The sequence below is a fragment of the Alnus glutinosa genome, chromosome 10 (genome assembly GCF_958979055.1).
Source record: "Alnus glutinosa chromosome 10, dhAlnGlut1.1, whole genome shotgun sequence".
Lineage (NCBI taxonomy): Eukaryota > Viridiplantae > Streptophyta > Magnoliopsida > Fagales > Betulaceae > Alnus > Alnus glutinosa.
The window spans coordinates 28,814,229-28,832,905 of record NC_084895.1 but is presented as its reverse complement, the minus strand read 5'-3'; the positions used below and the strand labels follow the sequence as shown (position 1 = coordinate 28,832,905).

Genomic DNA, 18,677 nt, shown 5'->3' with positions numbered 1-18,677 from the left:
ATTTTACCTTTTTTGATTTGAGCATTTATAGCAAAAACTTTGCTCTCTTTGCTTTGAGCACCAATAATGTAAACAACATTGCAGTTTTGCATAGCCACAAACCATTACTTCTCCATATATTTATTTGAAAAAGCGAGAGATATTAGACTGACTTTTAACATTTCCTAAAGAAAAAAAAAACTGACGTTTGACTCTTTGATGTTCAGTTTGTAACGGATATTTAGTGGGAGGGGAAGCGGTGTTGGAGTAAAAGATTTTACTTAAAGAAAGAGAGAGAGGTAGAAATTAGTGAGAATTTAATGATAACAAAATTAAATGTTTCTATTCATTTTCTATTCAATGGAAGAGATTTGATTAGGAATATTAAACACACCGTTTATTTCACTTGAAATACATGGAGCAGTTCAAAATATAAAATAGAAAATTAGCAGGAATTTTTTTTAATGTTGATGTGATACCTATTATATTTCAATCATATATAATTCTAAACATTCGAAAAAGCAAATGAACAAAAAAAAAATCTCATAAATATTCAAATGAAGAATAGTTCAACCACAAATTTCACAAACAAAATGGAAACATATTTAGATTTCAACCAAAAATATAAAAATACCAAAGAGTTATACTTATATCATTAATTGAGGGAGAGAGAGGCTACTTGTATCATTAATAGAGAGAGAGAGAGAGATTAAATAGATCGGTTCAATTTTATTTAAAAGACCGGTTTAGTATTTAAAAGACCGGTTTAGTCACTAAAAAATATGGGTTCTTGCCACGTGTCACTATTCTATGCCATTCTAAGGAAGAACTCGGCTTTTATATATATATATATGATATATATGATATGTTAAGGAAAATTTTTTAATTTTAGATTTTTTTAAAAATTCTCACCACTTAATGCTATAATACAAAAAAAGTCTTTATTTTGGTCTCATAAAGATTCACACCCATGATCTTTTCATTAAAGCACAATAAATTTATTAAAATCATGACAAAACCGATTCAACATTTAAAATTCACCAGTTTTTTACTTAAAAGACCGATTCAGTATTTAAAAATGATGAGTTCACGCCACATGTCACAATTCTATGCCAATTCTAAGTTAGAACTCGGCTTTTATATATGTTTGTGTGTGTGTGTGTGTGATGATGATAAGAAAAAGTTTTTAATTTTAGATTTTTTTAAAAAATTCTCACCACTTAATGCTATAATGCGAAAAAAATCTTTATTTTGGTCTCATGAAGATTCACACCCATGATGTTTTCATTTAAGCACTATAAATTTATAAAAATCATGAAAAAACCGATTTAACCTTTAAAATTCATCGGTTTTTTACTTAAAAGACCGGTTCAATGTTTAAGAATGATGGGTTCACGCCACGTGTCACAATTCTAAGCCAACTCTAAGTTAAAACTCGGCTTTTATATATATATATATATATATATATATATATATATATATATATGATAAGGAAAAGCTTTTAATTTTATATTTTTTTTAAAAAAAATCTCACCACTTAATGCTATAATGACACTTTATGCTATAATGCGAAAAAGTCTTTATTTTGGTCTCACGAAGATTCACGCCCATAATGTTTTCATTTAAGCACAGTAAATTTATTAAAATCATGACAAAACCGGTTTAACCTTTAAAATTCACCAGTTTTTACTTAAAAGACCGGTTCAATGTTTAAAAATGATGGGTTCACGCCACGTGTCACACTTCTAGGCCAACTCTAAGTTATATGATATATGATTCCATATTAGTGTGTTGCCTCTCTATATAAACAAGCTTAGATGTATAGTATTCAGAAATAATAAGAATTCTTCTACATGATCTTTCAACAATCTTTGCTTTACTTTTTTCTTCTGTTTTTCTATTTTTTGGTGATGAGAAAAGTTGCACATTTAAACAAGTGGGGAGCAGTGGGGAATAGACCATATCCGTTCTGTGCAGCAAACACCCAAGAAAGGGAGGGAAGAGATGGGAGTAGGCCCCTGGACGTTAAAACATGAGACTCATAAAGCTAAGTTCTGAGCAAACCTATCACTCAATCTAGGAGCAAAATTAACAGTCCAAACACAGGAAGAGGATAGCATGTCTTTTAATCATGAATGGTTCCATCTATTCTCCTATTCATAGCAGAAGGGTCTTCTTTGATTGCCAAAACTACAGTCTCTGCATCTCCTTCAAAGGCCACACAAAATAGACATCTACATTTATCAATCATGTGGGACATGTACAATATGTTGTAAGTTCTCAAAAATACATACAAACGCGAAGATGAAATGGTTTTTCTAGATGATATGGTAAACACCGAGTCTTTACATTAATGGACAGTTGTTGGAAAATTCATTTACTCTTTATTGCTGGAGGAGCGATCCTTCCTCTGTCCACCAAGAATACGGGAAATCTGTAAACCTCTGCTGAATGCTTGGTTGAAGAGCATTCGTGTTTGGAATTCTGAAACAAATGGGAACCAAGCCAAGGTTGCAACTGGGGTGAACAGAAGCAAGCCCATGATCATTTCATACCCACGAGCAAGTGCCCTGACTGATCCCCAAAATCCAGCTCGTACAATCAGCGGTTTACAAGCTTGTGCAATCTATATCAAACAAAACATCATCAAATCAAAAGAAAGAATGACAAACAAGAATACACTAAATCAGAGCAGAAAGGAAAGGGACTAGTTTGATACATATCAAAATTGAAGCTTGCAAAGGCCTTGGAAAAAGGAGAAGTTAAAGGCCAACAGAAAGTAAATAGGACACATGGAGGGACTAAAACAGTTTACTGACCAGGAGCAATCCCCATCCGGTAGGCATGAATGCTAGAATGCAGACTATGATGTCCCGAAGAGTCATATGAGGAAGTGCTATTAAAATAATGAAAACAGAAAGGAGTGTCAGGAAAACTAGAGCCTTGATCAATCGAAACAAAAGCTGGAAGTTTGCACTCAATCGCCGTCTTCCAAAAGACACAACCTGCAAAAGTTCAACTGAAGTATTAAAATAAAATTCTACGTGAGGCATGAATTTAGTTTCAGGCACTAAAAACTCATCAAGAAGAAAAAAAAAATTACAGCTATTTTAAGATAGGTAGGAGTCGGAAGGTTTTTGCTACTTACCTTCATCAAGAACAATAATAGAATGATCACAATCCATGAAACTCCATAAACCTGTTAACCAGCTAAAAGTAATTAAAACTATTGTAGCCACATCAGAGTCATTAACATCATCAATATTCAAATGCAATTCTAAATGTCAGCGAAAATGACAGCAAATACCAGAAAACTTTTGGTATGCTTTGTGATGTTCAAATGATATACAAGCCCATATTGATAGAGGAAAAACCGCAGTGCTAACAATATCTCAACAATGATACCACGCTTCCCGGAATAGCGGAGATGCTCTTGTTCCTTTTCCCACCAAGATTCCCAACTTTTTTCTTGAGGTACACCTATCCCTCCATAGTTGCTTATCCATTTATTCCAATCTGTCCAGTCATCAACGATCTTTTGCCACTCAAAGCCTGATGGATTGAAGAGGAAAGGAGCAAAAAGCCATGTCCCAACCATGAACCACATGGATATAGTGATAAAAATATAAGCAACTGAACCTCTATATGAATGACCAAATATTTCGTACACAAGAAGCAGAATCATCAGTTCAATCCCCTTGACAAAATGGCTGCGGGAGTAGAGCCTATAGTTCTCAGCAAACTTAGCATGGACCACTACAAAGCCACGGCCTGTACCTCTGTATCGTGCACCCCCATGAAGCAATGTCCTTCCATAATAGTGGGTCTTTGTTCCCAGAGAAAATGTGAAGAAGACAGAAGCCAACTGTAATTGCATTATTAGGAAATCAGTTAATGCTTTACGGAAGCCCCTTTCTAGACCGATTTCCATCATCATAGGCAAGGCCATTAGAAATCCAATTTGTACAAAAGACTGAGAAGCAAGAGCTACTTGAAGAGCCTCGTTGTCATGAATAGTTGGATGAGCACTCAGCTCCTTTTCAAATCCACTGAGAGCGAGATAAAGGCGGCCATAGAGAAACATATAGACTGTGAGCACTGTCAGCTGTCAAAACCAAGAACAGAGTGATTTAAATACTTATATAAGATCATATTAGTAATATTACATATGTATATTGTTGGGGAGATTGACATCTTCGGAAGTGTTTTAGCGAGACCATAATATAACATATTGGGACACCACTTAACTCAAAAGCTTAATCATAGGTTTGAGACCAATAATTCTATAATAACCACCCATTCGTGTGATATCTTCCGAGCGTGAGACTTAAATTTCTACACTAATGTAGAACAGGTGGCACTAGACTACATGGAAAAATTAGAAAGAAAAAATAGAGGTATTTTTTTTCAGAAGACTTTTACTATTCTTAATTTGTTAGTAGGGGTAACTTTGGTATTTTCTACCACTAGGTTTTGGATTTATCAATGTAGCCATAAAAAGCCTTGTCCTTGGGACTCTTGGTATTTATATTATCATTTTTCAATCAAAATATAATACTTTTATCTAGAGAGTTCTCTCTACTTTTTGGTGGATTCCATATATATTTGGATAAGTTCTGCTTGATCCAAACTCTCAACACCTTCCGCTGCGTCAATTGGTATCAGAGCAAGGATTTTTCTGGCAGGATGTCCAATAACGGAGGCAAAGGAAGCAGTTCCAGTAATGTTGTTCATGGACAACTAGTTTCAAGTGTGAAGTTTTAGGAACTACGGGAGCAGGTAGTGAGATCCGTGATATACTTGCCAAATTGGGACGCAATGCCAACCAAAATCAAGATGCCAATGTTTAAGGCACCAGAGAGTTTGCTCGCGGTCCACATGGTGTTCAACAAAATCCAAATCAGTCAAATCAGCGCAATATGAGATGTACTATTCGTTTTCATTACTGTCAACCAGCCTCTGAGGAAGAAGATTCTGGTGTAGGTGATTAAGATGAGGCACTTGGTCAATTTAAACCGAGGGGAAGAAATGAGGACTGCAAAGAATATTGGTTAAAGGCTGATATCCCCACATTCAATGGGAGAATTTCCATTGAAGATTTCTTGGATTGAATCTTGGAAGTTGAAAGATTTTTCAAGATGATGGAGGTTTCGGAAGAGCGCATGGTGAAACTTGTGGCTTTTCGGTTAAAGAGCATGACTGTAGTTTGGTGGAATCAATTATAGGCAACGACAAGGAAAAACGCCAGTTAGAACATGGAGGAAGATGTGCCAATTGTTGATGGAGATATTTTTACCGCCGGATTACGAGCAACACCTCTTCCACATATATCAAAATTGCTTGCAAGGAGATAAATCTATTTTTGAGTATACCGCTAAATTTTCTAGATTGTCAGCTCGTAACAATTTGGATGAAATGGAAGCACAAAGGGTTGCTAGGTATCTTAATGGGTTGAAGCCTAGCATAAGAGGAAATATCGGTTTGCAAGTTCTTTGGCTTGTGGAAAAAGTGCATAATATGCCTTCGAAGGTAGAGATGTTAGAGAAGATGGGTGGTGGCAGATTTGAGTGTCCCCGTAGGAGTAATTCACAAATAAGCCATGCAATGTTGGGCAAGGGAAAGACACCACAATCAGCCACTCCTAGTCAACCAAAATCGGTTGGGGTTCAATTTAGAGATTCTGATAGTGGCGGTTGGGGGTGAAGCAAATCATGGGTTCTAATAACTGTGAAGTGTTAGAACCCACCAACCCTTATGCAAAGGCTGCACTAGAAAAATATTTTAGATGTGGCAGACCTGGTCATCGTTCTAATAAATGCCCACCACAGAAGCCCGCCAATTTAGTCGAGTAAGAGGAGAAATCTGAGAAAGAAGAAGAATAACTACTATTTGGTAATGAGCTGCATGATGCGGCTGGAGTTGAGGAAGAAGAAGGAAAGAGAGTTAATTTAGTGTTGCAATGGGTTTTGTGCTCAGAAAAGCAGGAGGATCCACTACAACGCGATAATATTTTCAGGTCATATTGCACCATTAATAAGAAAGTTTTTTACTTGATTATTGATAACAGGAGTTGTAAACATTTTGTGGCAAAAAAGCCAGTAGATCATTTGAAATTGCCAACGGGGAGGTTCATCCCTCTCCTTACTTGATTGGTTGAGTGAAGAAAGGGCTTACGATAAAAGGTAGCAGAAATTTGTCTTATTCCTATATGGGAAAATATTATAGGGATGAAGTTGTTCGTGATGTGATAGAAGTGGATGCTAGTAATTTTTTTGTTGGGTAGCCCTTGACAGTATGATGTGGATGTGACGTACAAAGGTGGAGATAATGTGGACTTGTTTACATGGGAAGGCTTTAAATTGTCATGGTTCCTTCAAAGGTTTCTTGTAAAAGCCCTAATGAATTAGAGAATTCCCCCACCCCCTCCTAATGTTTTTCAATACCCCAACCCCAAAAGACCCAACAACCTCATCAGAGCACCTCCTTCCCCACGTCATATTTAGCTTCCACCACCAATCTCCACAAGGCCTCTCTCTCCGTGGCAAAACCCTATAACCATTTCCCAAAAAGAGATCAATTAAACCGATTTAGATTTTTAACCTCCAAACCACCAACGAAAATCAGAGTAAATATCTTGGGCCGACAAAATGGAATTTAAACTCATCACCAACTCCACCCCACAAAAAATCTCGCTGAAGTTTCTTAGTACGGTTAGCAACACCAATGAGGATGGAAAAAAGAGAGAAAATAAGTAGGCAAGTTATTATAATTGCTTTTAACCCGTGTCAACTTACCACCCTTAGACAAATAAAGCTCTTTCAACCAACCAAACACCGTTCCATCTTTTCAATAATACCTCCTCTGACTAATTTAGTCTTGTCCGAATCCCCCAAAGGAAGACCAAAATATTTCATAGTAAGAGAGGACACCCTACAACCAAGGATACAAGCCAAACCTCCAACATCTTCTACGGCGCCAGTAGGAACTAACTCTAATTTTGACAATTTAGTCTTCAACCCCAAAATAGCATCAAAACATAAAAAAAGACAACGCATATGATGGAGATGATATGAATTTGCCTCACAAAACATCAAAGTATCACCTGCAAATAGTAAATGAGACACAAGGAGCTCGTCACTATTCCTCGACCCCACCTAAAATCTTGATAAGAACCCCCTATTCACAATGGAATACAACATTCTACTCAAAGCCTCCATGACAACAACAAATAGCAGAGGGGATAAAAGGATCCCCATGTTTTAGGCCACAAGAGCTATTGAAAAAGCCAGAGGGAGAACCGTTAATTAAAATAGAGAAGCGCACCGTAGATATAAAAGGCGCTATCCAATCTATCAATTTCTCCTCAAAGCCACATTTGCTCAATAGATATAGCAAGAAATCCCAATTAACATGATCATATGCCTTATCTAGGTCTAATTTACAAAGCACACCCGAAACCTTTGATCTAATTCGACGATCAAGGCATTCATTAGCAACCAAGAATAAATCTAAAATCTATCTCCCTCTGCTGAACGCATTCTGAAACCTAGAAATAATCTTCTCCAACACCGTTTTCAGCTTGGTTGCTAGAACTTTAGAGATGATTTTATAGACACCACCCATAAGACAAATATGTTGAAAGTCCTTAATATCCACCGACCCAGCTTTCTTGGAGATAAGGGAAATAAAAGTAGCATTGAGGCTCCTTTCAAACTTACCTCGAGCATGAAACTCATCAAAGAAATTCATAATATCTTCTTTTATGACTCCCAACAGGTCTGAAAGAAAGCCAAAGAAAAACCATCAGGGCCCAGAGCCTTATCACCATTTAGAGCTTTTATCACCATCAAAGAAGGTTGGGAGTTGATGTATATGAGTGTATCGTTGCGCCATAAATAAAATTATGGTGAGGTACAAATTTCTTATTCCATGGTTGGATGATATGTTAGATATGTTGGAGGGTTCAAAATTGTTTTTCAAGATTGATTTGCGAAGTGGGTATCAGCAAATCCAAATAAGGTTTGAAGATGAGAAAAATTAAATGGGATGAAGAAGTGTAATTTTTTTTTTTTTTGCATTGATCAAGGAAACAATTGGGAACTGCAAATGTGTTGGCTTTATTGAATTTTGATAAACTTTTAGAGAAAAGGCTGTTCTGTCTCAAGATGGAAGGCCTGTGACATTTTTTAGTGAAAAGCTTAGTGACGAAATACGAAAGTGGTCCACTTATGAGGAAATCGCTTGTGTATTCCTCAAGTATCTTTATGGGATAAAATTATTCCAGACTTGCATGTGGGAGGTCTCAATGGTCACTTGTGAAGAGACAAGACTAGATCTCTTCTTAAGGAGAGATATTATTTGCCCCAATTGAAGAGAGATATGGGAAACTTTGTGAGGAAGTGTTACGTGTGTCCGAACGGCAAAAGGACATGCTCAAAAGACTGTATTTTGAGCATATCCTTTCCTAACAATATTTGGGAGGATTTGTCTATGGGTTTTGTATTACGTCTCCCTCATACATAATGAGAAGTAGACTCGGTATTTGTTGTGGTTGACATGTCCTCAAAGATGGCACATTTTATTCCTTGTTGGAAGACATCTAATGCATCCCACATCGCACAGTTGCTCTTTCATGTGGTTGTCAGGCTACTTTGTGGAAGATATTTGATACATCTCTCAAATTTAGTGGCACAGCACATCTACAAACCATTGGTCAAACAGAGGTTGTGAATTTGAGGCTTTGGAATTTAGTTAGAAGTATTTATGGAGACAAACCAAAGCGATGGGATCATGCCTTAGCCCAAGCCAAATTTGCCTACAGTAATGCGGCTCATAGTGCAACGGGAAGATCACCTTCTCCTTGGTTTATTCGAAGCCACCAAAGCATGCCTTGAATCTAGTGTTGTTTCCCAATGTTCTTGGAAAGAGTGCAACAGAGAACATGGCGGAGCAAGTTCAGGCTGTACAAGCAGAAGTTAGGCAGAAACTGGAAGCAACTAATGCAAAGTACAAAATAGACGCGGATAAACACCATAGTTACAAAGAATTTCAGGAGGGAGATATGATGATGGTATTCTTGTGCAAAGAAAGATTTTCAGGTGGGACTTATAGCAAGCTCAAGCTAAAGAAGTATGGCCATTAAAATTTTGAAGATCAATAGCAATGCTTATGTTGTAGATCTACCTGAAGATATGAGAATATCAAAAGCTTTCAACGTTACGGATTTATGAGAGTATCATTGTCAGAAAGATCCTTTGTATCTAGACACTACTCAAGAATGAGTTCTTTTAAAATTGATGTAGAACATGTGGCACTAACTGATGTTAATAGAGGTCTTTTTGGTATTTTCTACTACTAGGTTTTGTTTTTATCAAGGTAGCCATAAAAGGCCTTGTGTTTGGGACTCTTGGTATTCTATTATCATTTATCAACGAAAATTTTAGATTTTTATCTAGAGAGTTATCTTTACTTTTTGGCAAATTCCATATCTATTTGGATTAATGTTGCTTGATCCAAATTCGCACCGCCTTCCACTGCATCATACACTCACATGTGTTAACTCAACAATCTTCCCTTCACGTGTGAGTCTACCACCACATCACTACACTTGCCCTCGAACGAAAGCTTTATGACTCTTGTGGGTTTATCTGTTTCATGGACAATGTGGGCTTTATTTGTTTCATGCACCATGGTCCTTGCTCCAATTGTGAAAGGAACCCTCCATCCATGCACACACATTGTCCTTGCCCCAACCACGAAAGGCATCACTATCATCCACCATACCACACACCACAATTGGCTTTGATATCATGTGTTGAGAAGATTGACATCTTGGGGAGTGTGCTAGCGAGACCATAATATAATATATTGGGACAATACTCAACCCAAATCATAAGCCTATGGGTTTGAGCCCAACAATGCTATATTAACCACTTACACCTGTGACATCTTTCTAATGTGGGACTTAACATTTTCAACACTTACTCAACACATTAATATAATAATAATATATATGTGTACAAGTGTGTGTGTGTGTGGGAAAATAAGTCACATCTCATACATACCATGGTGCTAAAATAGAAACCAATAGTGGTGAAATAACATGACAGCATTCGGAAGAAATCAAATCGATGCCCAAGCCTATACATGTCACGACTCAATGTCTGCTCACCATTCCCATTAGCTATCTTTGCCTCAAATGTTGAGATCTGTTGAAGGCCAACATCCCTCCCTTTACCAACTTGTATATATTCATGATGAGTAACATTGCCCTCACGTAATGTAGAATTGAAACCTGTGGACAATGAAGGCATGGAAATATAAGTGGTCAAGCCAAAATTATGTACACCTTTAGTCTAGTATGCAACAAGCTCTCCAGATAGAAAATGCCTGCAAATATGTCCTCGCTTAAATTGATGACTTTTGAAGCTTTGCTGACACCCCCTCTAGTAAGGTGAAACAGTCTGTCAAACACATCTGGATGACCATAGTGGAATCGAACTCTGAACGAGCAGCAGAAAGTTAAGGATTCAGGGCATCAGACATGAAGATAAATAACCAAAAGACACATGAAACGGGAAAAAAATCTGACAAAAAAAATGAAAATTTCGGTGGAGAAGTCTCATTCATATCATAGTTCCATACATTAACGTAAAATTAGGAAGGTAACTAAGCATAATATAGTTTCAAACGGTTCAGTTCATAGTTTGAAATTCATCTATTACTTGTAACTTGTCACTAGAATCGGGCTTACAAATCCCAAAATGATATGGGGGTAAAAAATGTGGTTCAGAAACTTGGAACACAGCTAAAAATGTTGAATATAATTAAGTGAAAATGGTTTAAACTTCAAAAAATATGGTCGTATCAAAATTTTTATTGATGAGATTACAATTGGTCAATTGAGGGGAGAATTTTGAAATTTGAACCCAAACGTTTGAACCTTGACCAAATAATATAGAAAGATGGAAATTTTGGGTTGTCCTGACTCCTGCATAATTTCAACAAATCCAAATAAAGCATAAAAAGCAATTCCACATTCAAAAGATCGGATTCTTGTGCTGAACTCAATTTTTTCTCGAAGATTTATAAAATTTGGTAAAATATTGTAGCATTTGTTTAGTTGGTGATCAAAGCACAGATTGGGAAGAAGTCATGGAGTGGGGATTAACAGAATTAAAAGGAAAATATATGAAGGGAACTTTATGCAAACTGGCATGGGGTGCGACAGTGTCACATATGGAAGCAAATAAATGACATTAAGTATGGTAATATGCTGAGAACTGAGCAAATACTTAAGAGCATTGATTGGGAATTTAGAAGTCGAGTTAAGGCAAAAGGAAGATTCAGAGATTGAAGAGAACAAGGAGTTGTGCTGCAATTGGGGATTACAGGATAAGATTCTTTCAAAATAGGTACTATGGCATTGGTTGTATGCAGGAGATTGTAAGTAGATGCTGTTAAGCATCTGTGTTCCAGCTTTAGGCTGGACTGTTTTGTTTGTACTTTGATCCTTTTTTTAGTAAAAGTTGCTTATTCATGCAAAAAAATATATATTGTAGCATTTTGTTAGGTCTGCCATTCATGCCAGTTCTTGGGGAGCAATCTGTTAGTACATGGAAAGTCTGCAGGTCACGCATTTTGAGCTATCTTTGGCAACCCAAAACAGAGTAGGAAAGGATCACGTAGAGCACGATTATTTTCCATGTTCTTTGTTATTTTCTTTTACAAGAAATATTTGAGTATCCTAAATAAACTCACTGGCAGAGAGTTTCCTTGTTGGCAAAACTCCTCTCGATAGTAGTTATGTAATAGCCTAGGAGGAAGAAAGGCATGCAGAAAATACCAACTACTCTCGTCACCTTGGGAGGAATTGTTTGAAGTCGTTCTTCAATAAAATCACATTCTTATCATATTTTCATTGTTTGATGCCATAAAAGATATGTTATTTGAGAATTTTACCGACTGCACTTAGTGAACCAGTTTGCAATTCAGTCCTACCCAATAATAACTTGAAAGTAAAGATAATGGATCAGAAAATCCTGCTCAACGCACACATAACACCAGACTGAGTGTAATTTTTTTTTTGATAAGTAACACCTGAGTGAGTGTAAATCACGCTAAACCAACAAATGACACAAAAATAGCAGCATTGCTGGAACCTCATTTCAGTGCACAAATAGGAAACTAACATTTTTTTTTTTTGGTTTATTAGAGGCCCACTTGTCTATGTTTATGAGCCACACAAATGGGAGGTGCTTTCTTCCATCCCATAAACCTCAATTCCCTGGTATAGGCAGGTTCTGTACTAGGCCTCTTGTACTATGAAAAGAGACTTTACAAACTAAGCCAGCTAGAGAGAGAGAGAGATCTTACCTCAGAGGGTTAGCTAACAGTCGCTGCCCAATAGTTACAAAGCTATTCTCCTGATTTGACATAAACCATGCCAGAGATGAAACACTGCACAAATTAACCACAAAATCATAATGAGCAAGACAACAATCACATATATGTAGTCTTATTTACCAGCAGCACTACAACCACAATCCAGTTTAAGATTAACAACACAACAGATGTACCTGCCAGTAAATATATGCTCCCTAAGTCCAAGGATTGTTGGAAATCTCACGCCATCATGTTTTTTAAGAAATTCTTGCAGCAAGTTCCTCATTTTGAAGGCTTCTTCCATATAGTTATCCTGTAGAACAGTTTGCTTAATAATCTGAATTTCACCTAAGAGACTAAGTGTCATGACACAAGGAAGTGCTAGCCACATCCAGATTACACTACAAAATGACTACTCAAAGTTACAATTGGAGCTTATTAAAATCACTTATATAACTAGTCTCACCTAATAAGAAACCAATTTGGGACGCATCCATGCAACATTTTCACAATCCACTCATCCAAATATATGACTAAACTTTTAGAGGTGTCACTCTTAAGTTCCCAATACTTTCTAAATGTGCATATACGCACACACATAAACCACACAAAAATACACTCATACAAACACCACATAGATATGGTTCTGGTACCTGATTCATGTCTATCGTTTGCAAGCCTTCCCCACGTGTAAAGACAATGGCATGATTTTGATTTTCTGGCTTCCCCTCACCCAATAGTGCAGGCCCAGGAAGCTTTATTCGATAAATGACCTGTAATAGAATATCAAAAAAATCACTTGTGAGCATAGGTGGAAAAGTTTACATGCAACTTGCCGGGCATACAATGTCTATGGTAGGATTCTAAGGAACAATCATAAAAAATATTGCAACTCTCAGAATTTAGAACTGAGAAGTGGAAGGAGAAAAAAAAAATATCTAAAAAAAATTAAAATCATGTGCCAATTTTTATTTTCTCAACCACAGAGGCCATGTATCACTTCTCAGTACAGGAAGCTGTGCTAGACAAACATTACATCAGCATTTAAATTCTTGCATCATCCAATCTAGTTTCCAGAATAATCTAAGATACATACCTGGTCTAGATTTTGAACTGGTTCAGAAGAATCAATTGCCTTTGTCGGTAAAGCAGCCTTTACAAGAGCTGAATAATAGACCTTTTGAACTGTTTTCTTTGAGTTATCTTTACAAGCTTCTTCAACTTCATCAATATAAGCTACCCGAAGAGACGGGTACCTGAGACGACGAAAATGAGAAATATAATTGGCAGTTGCTTAGAGAAGCAACAAGATGACAACAATTTAATGTGAGAGACATACTCTGTCATGAGCTTCAGAATGTCTTTAGCACGAGGATCACCAGACCGTTTGTCAATGCCATACTGCTGGCATGATACCACATATGTGAACTTCATATCAGCTATTGCTTGACAGTGTGCCCACAATGACCTTTCACTCTTCGGGGGCTCCTCACTATCTAATTTTTCAGCTGCCTTGTAGCCTTTCATTAGATCTGAAAAAAAACATTTAGCATATACAAAAAAATAAGTTGTCGTACTCTGCAAGAGATGATGAAATGAGAAGTTTACAGCCAAGCTTTCTCTAATCACCTTCATCCTTTGCCATATCCAGAAAGGCCTGAAGCTCCAAAGCTTTCCGGTAGTACATCATGCCTCGTACTTATTTTTTGAGAGTGAGAGATGATATGCAGAGAACACTCATAAATCTTATCAAATAAAGGAAAATAAAGCATCTTCAAGTCTATGAGACGGAGAGAGAGAGAGAGAACTTATACCAGTTCTGGTCAATGTCTGGCCTCGATATGATGCCCATAAACGGAGTTTTTCTTCCTGTCCTTCAGTTGTCTTGAGGTCTTCTTCGTTGTTACACTCGACCCGTTCTAGAAAGTTTTTCCATTCATCTGTAGTAAATCACCATGTTATGAAAGAGCATGTCAGGTTTGACAACCGAAATTAATGAGTAGAGCCAATAAGTTGTTTAAAAGAGAAGAAGAAGAACCTGGAAAGATCTTTTGTAAATAAAAAAGTATGGAAACTCCATCTTCTTCATTTAGCTTTTCTAGGTCACTCATGGAGAAAAGAACATCCTCTATATAGTAAGGAGTTAGGACGCTACACAAAAAAAAGGGGGCAAATATGTGAGGTAATATATGTTGCAATTAAGATCTATTGTAAAGGACAGATCTACCATACTATATAGAAACTTAGATAATTAGCATATCAAAGTATCTTAAACAATGGGAAAAATTTGGAATCAGAACTCAGGTCTTGAGTTAAAGAATCAACCCTGACAGTCAAACCCAAGAGGGCATAATTCATGAAGTGATACTGCAATATACACAGTACTCATGCATGCAAGGAAACGTGCAATATCTTCGGTAAGGAAAGGTCAATGCTTAGCGAGCTTACGTGAAGGAAAGCATACTTCGGACTTTGGGTGCAGCAGGCATGTCCATAAACAATGAATTGGAGAAGAAAGTAATACGCCTTCTAGCTTCCAAGTTGGATGGCACATCCATAGCAGACTCCTTTTCGGTAAGCAATAGACGAAGCCTTTTAATCTGTCTAGACAATGATGGGGTTATGCAGGAACAGAACAAAGAACTAATCACAAGGGGTGGAAAAGTTGATAATTAAGAGTATATTTTCTATAAGTACAAAATACTTTTGTTTTATATGAAGATGATTATCTTAAAGAAGACAAATAAATAGAATAATTTTTTGCAATGCTAAAAAGTTTATTATATATCATTCAATTTATTTATTTAGCTTTGGGGCTTTGTCTTAAAGAACAAATTTAATTTTTGAGTCATGTAGCATAACATCATTGTAAGAAAGAACATTAAATTATAGTTGATATCTTTTAAAGAGTGCCTCGCCACCCTTAGACCTCCGTTAGGTCAACCTATGGAATTACGTAAGGACTGGCTCCTTTCTTTTATAAATGTAACAATTGGTATTCTGGGTGAATTACTCATAGCAATTTTTTGTTAAATCACCACTTATCATAAAAGCTTAAGCTGAAAGAAAAAGGTGAATTTAATTATTTAAGTAATATTTTAACAATTCTCCTCACATGTGGGACCAAACAACACATGGAATATTTCAATTGAAATTGGGGTAAACTGTAAGAACCAGGGTTCAAACTCACAACCTCTACTTTGATACCATGTTAAATTACCGTTTATTCCAAAACCTTAAGCTGAAAGGAAGAGGTGAATTTGATTATTTAATTAATATTTTAACACTTTTATGCTGCACTATATTCGTGACACTGCAAATGAAACTTACTTTTTCCTTCCAAGCTTCCGTTTCTAGTACAGGAAATTTAATTTCACCAAAAAACTTATATTGTTGAGCCAGGGGTTTCATGCCCTCATCTTTTCCATAGGAGCCACCATGACTTGAATCTACCAAACTACATGAGAAAATAACAGAAAGATAATACTGGTATTAGCACATTAGCATTACTTGAGGAGACGGTTGCAACCAAATAAAATACCTTGGAACCTCATCGTCCACTATTATGTCTCTGGTCACAATCTCTAGCATGTTGAGCAAGACAATTACAACCTCATCCTTGTCCTCCTTTTTATTCAATAACTGTTGTATGAATACTAAATTCGGTTATGATTTGTTACCAACCTTAATTCAACAGAGAAAAAAAAATGTGAAGCTTATCTGGTGAAACAATTACCAAATACTCGATAAGTTTAAGAAATTGTTCATAGAGACTAGGGAGAGCACTCATATTCAATTCACGTATCAAAGTCTCTTCCTTTATATGATCATCAACTTTGGAGAAAATTTCTTTTATAACCCTGGACACAGGAAACCATCAAAGAAATAACATAATATATCAGACACATGAAATTATGCTCTTTTGCTATTTTGATTAGATATGTATCAGATAGTAACAAACTCACACTTTTTCACGTTCTCCTTGAACCAAAAAGTTGATTATATTTTTAAATGAAGCATAGCACTCGCGAACAGCACAATGCATGTAATTGTCTGCTTTCAATCTCTTTTTCAACTCATAGTCGTTTCTGTTGCTGTCTTTGGCCATATGCAATGCTACTGGAATCTATACAGCAAGAGCAAGTTTAATACATTTACAAGTTTTAGTGAGGCTATGGGTTGGATTTAACTGGGAGTAGATAAACCTTGCTAGCAAGTAAGAATGGAGGCCATTGGATAAGATCCAGATCAGGGTCGGCCGAATATGGAACAAGCAACAGGTCCCTTTCCCTAAAAATTTACAAATTTAAGTATTTTAAGCCACAGATTGTTTGAGCTAAAGAGAAAGAAAAATCAAGATTTATCACATTTAATGTTTTAATTTCCAAGACAGAAAAAGAAGAATAAAATATAGAAACGCTTAAGGTTCACCTAAGAATTAAGGAGAACATATCCTAAAGCTGGATTGTGATTTTACCAGTTAGTTATTAGATCCTCCTCTCTAAAACTAGTAATTATTTTGTTCCACAACTGAGCAAACTTTGCTGCCTCCTTCTCGTTATTAGTTGAGATCTGAAATAACAGACAAAAAAAAAATCCTCATGGGAACCAAAAGAAACAGGTGCTGAATTGGGTTAATCAGTCGCTTTCAATTATGGTTGCTAGCAGTGTAAACGAGTAACCAAACCTCATTGAATTTGCGAGAGAAAGTGGCCTTCAGTCCCTTTGTCTTGGTTTTCTCATTCCTTTCCACTGGAATCAAGCAGGCATTAAAAGCACCTGGCAGGGATTGGAATCGAGACCTCAGCAATACCAATGTTCGAATCTGAAAAGTAAAACATTAGGCTGAGTGTTCAAGACACTTATTAACAACGCCAGCCAAAGGAAACCACACTGTTTTTCTTGAACTCTATGTATGTTCTATGCAAAGAGAGAATTTCTCTGCACTATTAACACATATGGGAATGGAAAACTTGTATGTAAGAGCTTAATCTAGTAACACCAACATACTACAGAAAGTTGAAGAGTAGTCAAAACCAGAAACTTATCTATGCGTATGGAATTTATGTGACTCTATATGTCTACATTAGGACATTTAATTCCCAGGCAGCAAATCAGGAGTAAAGGTTGAATCATGCTTAAGAATATATGTTCTCATGGAGCTCATGCTAACAATAGAACATTAAAATCAATCAAGCAGTAAACATTTCAAATCTATAGTAAAGGCAGAAGATCAACAGAATGATATCAGACTAGGAGAGTGGAGATTTGTACATACAAAAGCTAGTTTTCTACATCCTTTGGTATCTTGTTAGCATTGCACACCCACAAGATGTACCCTCCCTTTAAGTACCAACTATTATTGGGTCAAGTACATCTGAACTGTTCTGCATATGATAATAATACATTTCTTTCTATCAGCCTTTTCTTCTTGTCACTAATAATTTACATCAATTTTTTCCTGTTGGACAAAACATATAGAGTAGATCCTATCAGTGTTGATAGGTGATGGGTGAACTATCCTTTAAACCATATTCCTCATTATAAGTCTTCAATTTAAGGATGTTTACTACCAAGTTAAATAGGAACAAACGAGAGGAGCCCCTCTAACCTCTCCAAGACGGCGAAATGCACCATATATACCCCCGAAAATTGTGGAGAAGATAGCATACCAAATCTGAGTATCCATAAAGTAGACCTGAACAGGTTTCTTCCATTAGAAATTTACAGTAAAGTGAACATAACTAACCAATTAATGGGAAAGATATGGCACTGGGACAAACATAAACGTACAATAATTATAGGAGCCCAAAGTGCAATCACAACACCAATGTTGTTCTTGGCTGCAAACAGCAACTGATGACATTATAATTCTTTTACACAATGTAATTTAAAAAATTCATCAAACTCATGCTGTTACCTTGAGGGAAGAACTCGTGCCACTGAAATTTGTTCACACGAATTTCCATGATTTGTTTTGTGGGACCCACAAGAGGTTTAATCTGCAAAGAAGAAAAAATTCAGTTGGATTTAATCAATACTTGAACCCAGAAGCGGTGCAGTTTTGTTCTGCCCTCCCCCTAAAAAAAAAAAGAAAATTCAGTTAACGTCCTCCGTCTTAGTCTTGCAGAATTTTACTTATCAAAAATACTTGAACCCAGAAATTAGATTAGATTTTTCAACCTTCTCCAACTAGACCACAATGCATATAATGAATATATTGAGTAACATTTGTCAACGACATTGGGTAGAAATCGTTATTGAGATCAGATGTATCAGAATGCACAAGTTATATATTATCCATAACTAATTTA

The 18,677-nt window shown here is 36.4% G+C and overlaps 1 protein-coding gene across 1 annotated transcript in view; it reads right to left on the bottom strand.

The window, feature by feature from the left end:
- Positions 1 to 2,098: 2,098 nt before the first annotated feature.
- LOC133879977 (callose synthase 2-like) overlaps positions 2,099 to 18,677 on the bottom strand; it is a 42,242-nt gene continuing 25,663 nt past the window's right edge. Inside the window, exons 19-43 of the mRNA XM_062318811.1 lie at positions 18,284 to 18,365; positions 18,157 to 18,206; positions 17,975 to 18,061; positions 17,051 to 17,188; positions 16,841 to 16,935; positions 16,569 to 16,653; positions 16,329 to 16,489; positions 16,100 to 16,223; positions 15,905 to 16,005; positions 15,694 to 15,820; positions 14,812 to 14,963; positions 14,402 to 14,514; positions 14,178 to 14,303; positions 13,993 to 14,061; positions 13,703 to 13,895; positions 13,460 to 13,619; positions 13,017 to 13,136; positions 12,558 to 12,676; positions 12,355 to 12,438; positions 10,369 to 10,481; positions 10,044 to 10,273; positions 3,287 to 4,084; positions 3,128 to 3,178; positions 2,799 to 2,984; positions 2,099 to 2,605 (exon numbers count right to left, since the gene is read on the bottom strand). Coding sequence (XP_062174795.1) covers positions 2,357 to 2,605; positions 2,799 to 2,984; positions 3,128 to 3,178; positions 3,287 to 4,084; positions 10,044 to 10,273; positions 10,369 to 10,481; positions 12,355 to 12,438; positions 12,558 to 12,676; positions 13,017 to 13,136; positions 13,460 to 13,619; positions 13,703 to 13,895; positions 13,993 to 14,061; positions 14,178 to 14,303; positions 14,402 to 14,514; positions 14,812 to 14,963; positions 15,694 to 15,820; positions 15,905 to 16,005; positions 16,100 to 16,223; positions 16,329 to 16,489; positions 16,569 to 16,653; positions 16,841 to 16,935; positions 17,051 to 17,188; positions 17,975 to 18,061; positions 18,157 to 18,206; positions 18,284 to 18,365 — 3,813 coding nt within the window. The 3' untranslated portion in view covers positions 2,099 to 2,356. The remainder of the gene's footprint in view (positions 2,606 to 2,798; positions 2,985 to 3,127; positions 3,179 to 3,286; positions 4,085 to 10,043; positions 10,274 to 10,368; positions 10,482 to 12,354; positions 12,439 to 12,557; positions 12,677 to 13,016; positions 13,137 to 13,459; positions 13,620 to 13,702; positions 13,896 to 13,992; positions 14,062 to 14,177; positions 14,304 to 14,401; positions 14,515 to 14,811; positions 14,964 to 15,693; positions 15,821 to 15,904; positions 16,006 to 16,099; positions 16,224 to 16,328; positions 16,490 to 16,568; positions 16,654 to 16,840; positions 16,936 to 17,050; positions 17,189 to 17,974; positions 18,062 to 18,156; positions 18,207 to 18,283; positions 18,366 to 18,677) is intronic.